This window comes from Akebia trifoliata, chromosome 12 (genome assembly GCF_017979445.1).
Source record: "Akebia trifoliata isolate Shusen 1 chromosome 12, ASM1797944v1, whole genome shotgun sequence".
NCBI lineage: Eukaryota > Viridiplantae > Streptophyta > Magnoliopsida > Ranunculales > Lardizabalaceae > Akebia > Akebia trifoliata.
In genome coordinates, this window is record NC_141386.1 from 36663322 (window position 1) to 36669154 (window position 5833).

Consider the following 5833-nt stretch of genomic DNA (forward strand, 5'->3'; position numbering starts at 1 on the left):
GTGAGAGAGAGAGAAGAAGAAGAGGAAGAGAATTGAAGTTCACGAAGACTTTTTAAAATTGTAGTAAGTGGGTGAAATGAGTAAAGTGGATGCAAAAAATGACTTATTACGTGACGAGTAAGTGGGTGCTAAAAGAGGAAATGATGGGCTGAGTAAAACGCATGATTTCAAAACTGGATGTATCGTCCAACAACTAGCCGAATGGACACATGTCAATTGTCAATAGGTCGGACGAGATTTAACATCTATATTCATTTTTCTCACTGGAAAACGCATCCGAAGACGAGGCGAGACGTCAAAACGAGTTTTGAAACCATGGTAGAACGATTCCTATATTGAATGAGCGAGCGTCGCAAACATTTTGCAGCTGGGTTCTTTTTGGAGATTTTTACATTTTACCTATTGGATCTTAAAACAAGGCCCTCGCCGTTTGGGAATTGTGACGAGCAATTCATTGCTATAAAACATGATACAGATATTTTTGGCGGTTCACTGACACTCACTCACTCACTCTATGAGTTTAGGGATTAGGGATTATAAAAAAGGGAGAGTAGGAATTGGGAATGGAATCCAGCAGCAGCAGCAGCAGCAGCAGATGCATCCACTGCGGTTTTTGGATTAAAACTCTGTTTGTGCAATACTCACCAGGAAACATCCGATTAATGAGATGCGTAAGTAGAGTTTTACCTTTTCAATTTACCAAATTTTTTTTTTCTTTTTAAGATTTTGCATTTTCTCGCTTTCACTAAAAATGACAGGAGATTTGCAAGGCTGTGGCGGATGAGTACATTGAATGCGAGATTATGGTCTCTCTCTCTCTCTCTCTCTCTCTTGATCATGTAAATATGTAATGGATTGGATTTTATGTTTCTTCTTTAATAAAATAATGAATTATTATGGTTCATTTTCTTGTGTAGATCCTTCTTATCGATTTGATTTTGCACAAGCAGAAAGCCTATCATCATTTGCTCTATAATTATTATAATAAGCACAATCGACACACTGTTGATCTTCATCTTCAGGTATATTATTATTATTATTATTATTATTAAATAAAAGCAAATTCTCTTGCTTTCAAAAGTTGTTTATGTTGACCCTAGTTATTGTCAAACTTGAGGTTGGGTTTCTTCTTCTTTGCAGGGCATAGTGTGGAAGTCCGGTTTCATTTATCTTCTCTTAGACACATGTATCCATCACAATGCCTTCCTATTATTATTGTTATTTATATTCAATAAAAATAATGGGGTTGGGGTTTGGGTTGCTGTATCTGAATAACCTTATTAGCTATTCAAGGCAGGATTTCACTTTTGAAAACAACATACAAAGACTTTCATTTGTGGAGAAGCTCTTTATCAACAGTTTGGGCTTGTGGATGGGTTCGCCTTTTTGCCATTATTTATCACCAAATGTCACTTATGTTTCTTCTCAATGAATGAATAACCTCTAATATTTTGCTTTGTTCTATGTTAATTCCAGTTGTTGATGGATGTATTCCTCGTAAATCTTATGTTCCTCTGTGTTCTACTTCTTCAAACAAACATCTTACTGAATTCATCATCTCAAGTAACCAGGTAATATATATATATATATATATTTTAATTTCTTTTCAATGCTAATTTATTTCATTGGTGATACCTTTTCAGTTTACAATCTTAAGAAGTGCTTTCCTTATCCTTGAGTTGAGTGTGTTTATTAATTAATTAATACCTACAGAATGAAGCTGTGGGGAATACTTCAGTAGAGAAAGCATGAACTGAAAAAATTATGTTTGTGGCAATAAAATTTGGATGAATAAGCAAGTCTTTGTGCTGCAATGTTGTGACAATAGATAAATTTCATAGGTCCATGTTTTATTTCATGTTCTTTGACCATTATTATTGAGTTTGTTGCTAAGCTAAACTTTCACGTCCTAAAGTTTTTATAGACGACATAATCATAGTAATCCATTTGGGTTAGTTCTATTATATTTTGCTTTTTCCCCCCTGTTATAACCTAATTCTAGGGTATTTGGCCCATTGTTAATAATGGTTGTCATGCAACTTGATTAAGATCTTCTGCAAGATGGGCATTTCCAATGGTAATGGTGAAGATGCATTTTTGAACATGTACGATTTTCTGGGGCACCTTCCCGTTTGATAAAAGATCAGACAAGGTTTTCCCAATTTTTTTGTTGCAACAGAGTGTAATTTTGGAGAAAACAGTTCACCTAATGGAACTGGAGATGATTATAAATTTTAGGTCAACATGAGTAGGGTATATAAGTAACTGTAGGTGTGGTAAAAAGTTCATTCTTTTTATATATTTATGATTTTTCGTTATTTATTTTGTATTTGTTGCCCAAATGAGATGTTATAAAAATAGATGCCTCTTGTCAACCCGTTCTGAGAGTGAACTTTTTATTTATTTGTTTTGTATCTCTACTTTCCCAAGCATGTCTATGTTGCTACGGTTTGTTTTGGGCATCAGAAACATCTGTGCTGGTGCTCTCTGTGCTTTAGATTGTAAATCAACAAGTTGCAAGTGCTGATTCCCAGTATAAGAAAATTGGTCTTTTTTTGGTAGCTGGAATCATTGTCATCAGTGAAGCTTATCCCAAAGATTTAGGGTTGGCTGAAGGAATCCTGTTCTTCCACTCAAAGATGTTCAGAACCACAGCTTCTATTAATCAAAGTGTGTTTATTTGGTAGTTGAGATGAATTGTGAAATGGTTTTTTAGTTGATTTTGACAAGAAAACTTCCATGAAGAAAATAGTTGTTTCTTATCAGAAGCATATTAAGAAAATGCAGATCCTTAAATTAGTCCACATTATTAAAAAAAAAAAAAAATTTGAAATAAAATTTCGCATTTAAAATTGAATGGATTTTATTTAGGTGAGCTTTGTTTTATTGTTGTTCATGCTCTTTGGCAGGTACAAGGACCTCTTGCTGGCCATCATTGTTTCTAGCTACTTCAAGATTTTTCTCATAGCCATGATGGTATATAATTACTCACACATCAATAATACCAGAATAAAGGAATACTTTTCAAAAAATAAAAAATAAAAAAAGAATAAAGAATAAAGGAATACAAAATTATCACATGGTTTATTTTCTCTTTCTTTTTTTCTTTTTCTAATATATCCTTGTAATTTTTCTATTCTACTTTTCAAGCCTCTCTCTAATTTAATTGCACATTGTACAGGTTTGGGAATTTCCATCTTCTGTGCTTTTTATCATTGACATTCTCGTCCTATCATCCAATGCAGTAGCTTTGAAAGGTCAGAAGCAATAAAACTTATGCAGCCTTCTAGAAATGATACATAAGACCACTGATAAATATCAAGAAAATTATACATAAGACTATTTGTTAAATATTTATAATAGACTTATCTGCACCATGGAGTTTGTTACATTGCAACTTCTTTTTTGGTAAAGTCACATTGCGGCTTTCATCACCATCTCATCTGTTGCATCAACATAAAATAAGAGCTTACCTTAGTTTTAGAAATCTTATACTTAGGTCTCACTCTCTTTTTAATCCTTCTCAAATTTCAAGACTAGTAACTGGGTACATTTTATCACCTGTTATTGCAACAAGAGTATGTTTTAATCCAAAAATGCCTCTAATTTATGTTATTTATCATTTTTTTAAGTTTTTACCATTTTCATTATAAAGTATGGGTGACCTTAGTTTATATACAAAGCTTTAATATTATATTGAAGAAAAAAAAAAAAACAGAATAAAATAGACACTTGTAAGCCATACCCGCCACTTTGATTTTTAGAGCCTTTGCTTCTTGGCTTCTGCTCCAAAAACACACACCCTTGCTTCATTAAGCTAAATTGTTAACAACTGAATAGGCTGGACAATCATCTTTATATATAAAAGAAAACAAAGAAATAGGCATAATGATGAAAGAGATAACCAAAAAAAGAAAAGGAATAGGCTCTCATATACCAAAGAAACTTGTATTAACCTAAGTATAGTTATTGAAGCAAGGTAGTGTTGGGATGTGTCCTTTGATCTGTTCTTTTTATGCATGCATCAAATTTCTATGTAAAATGCATTTTAAAGTTTAATTGTTTGTATTGCAATATTTTGATGGTAGGTTTTCCTTTGGGTTTGTCAGTGTCACCACCCTGTGAAATGTCTGTTTCTAGTGTTAACCCCTTCAACACCATCCACCCCTCCCAACCCAAGAAATGCTAATTTAGGTCTTCCCCCCTTGACTAGAGATGGTTGTTGATTCGAACAATAAAGAAAAAGACCATTGTTCGAGTGCAAAGAAGTGTGCAGCCATGCGTTTTCCCAACCAGAAGCACTAATGTGAGTCCAATCTCATATCTCTCTCTTTGCTCTCCTCGGAGAGTGAAGTTTCTGGTGAAAAGGTATCAGATTCTGAGACAAGCCACATTATTCACAATTATGAGTTGTCCATGACTTCCCTGGAAAGCATTTGCTTAGAAGCAGAGATGTCCAAAATGTTATCTTGCGGTGTTGTCTGTGAATCCTGTAGCAGAGATAACAGATATGGTGAGAAAAGTTATTGCTTAAATAATCTGATTTTGAATTAGATATGGTGATCGGAGTGATTGACATAGTGATCTGGCCAGAGAGAAAAGTTACAACAGTTGAGATCTTGCTCTGGTGCTGGAGGAGAAAGGAGGGGGGGGGGGAGGATATATATGATGCTAAGAAAAACTTTTTTTTTTTTTTTTTTAAAACTTTGAATCCTTGAATAGAATTTGTCAATCAGAGAATATGTTGTAGAATACATATTCGATAATATCATACCCCCTTTGATGAAGCTATTCTGTTATAGAATGCATGTTTGATAATATCATACCCACTCTGATGAAACCATTCTCTTCTGTACCAGTGGTGACTCGGTCAACAATGACTAGATGCTTCTGGGTGTGCTTCAGTGCACATGCTGTGAAGTTCTTGTCCAACCGAATGCTAGAGGCTCCTCCACTAATTTCCATATTTTAGGATCTTGGGTTGTTGAATGCTCTACTGTTGATATCATGAACCACACTTAATTTTTATTTGCGCATTCTGTTGGGATGTATATATATATATCAATTATTTATGCCTTTGTGATTGTCGTCTTTCTGTATTGGATTTTCTTTGTTTGAGAGATCATTTTTGTTTCTTAGGGTTATGCCCTTGTCTTTCAGTGATCATTTTTTTATTTTTTTGATAAGTTTTCAGAGATCATTTTTCTGAACTGCTGGAGGTAGTTTTCTACTTACTGATGAGAAATAAATGTTTACTTACTGATTCCTACACACAAATGAAACATGTATGAAGGCTAAATCTTGTGACTTCTAGAAAAATGATCACTGAAACACCTTTTATAGTGAGAAAAACCATATCAATTATCAATTCAAGGAAACATCGTTAAGTAATGACTTGATTAAATTCTAAAATATGATAACTTAGCATCTTTACATTTAAATAAAGCAGCAAAAGAAATTGCCACAATATTATATTTAATAAACACAAATAGCTTGCATTTGGAAAATAAAGCGTAAACTAAAAATGTTAATAGAAGCTTGTGAAAAAAATCTGTTTCAAGGCTGACATTCACTAGAATCATTCCTGGTTTGGGACCTATGTTTTATTTTGATGCAACTACAATTGGAGCCATGATATGTACATGGAAAGGAGTAGGACATTATATGGGTAGGATAATTGTGAGGAAATAATGTAAGGGTAGTTTCCAATATATTTTCCAGATTTAAACCCTTCAGTACACCCGACTCAAACATTCTTGAATTTGCTTGTTTCTTAAACTCCGAATGTTTCTCAAGGGCTATGCATAGACTATCATAGTTAAATTCTTCTACT

General features: G+C 33.7%; 1 protein-coding gene across 4 annotated transcripts; it reads left to right on the plus strand.

Moving 5' to 3' along the window:
- The first annotated feature begins 250 nt into the window (after positions 1–250).
- LOC147390020 (protein ARV 2-like) lies at positions 251–5144 on the plus strand. 4 transcript variants are annotated; one of them, XM_086419058.1, is made up of 9 exons: positions 254–671; positions 759–806; positions 918–1022; positions 1141–1186; positions 1285–1376; positions 1477–1570; positions 2906–2976; positions 3182–3257; positions 4860–5144. In XM_086419058.1, exons 1-9 carry the CDS (start codon positions 564–566, stop codon positions 4970–4972), a joined length of 753 nt encoding a protein of 250 aa, XP_086275184.1. In that variant the 5' UTR covers positions 254–563; the 3' UTR covers positions 4973–5144. The 4 variants fall into 4 exon arrangements, with proteins under 4 accessions (XP_086275188.1, XP_086275184.1, XP_086275187.1 ...); XM_086419061.1 differs by having other exon boundaries at positions 256–671; positions 1294–1376; XM_086419060.1 differs by having other exon boundaries at positions 257–671; positions 1477–1571; positions 2910–2976.
- The last annotated feature ends 689 nt before the right edge of the window (positions 5145–5833 follow it).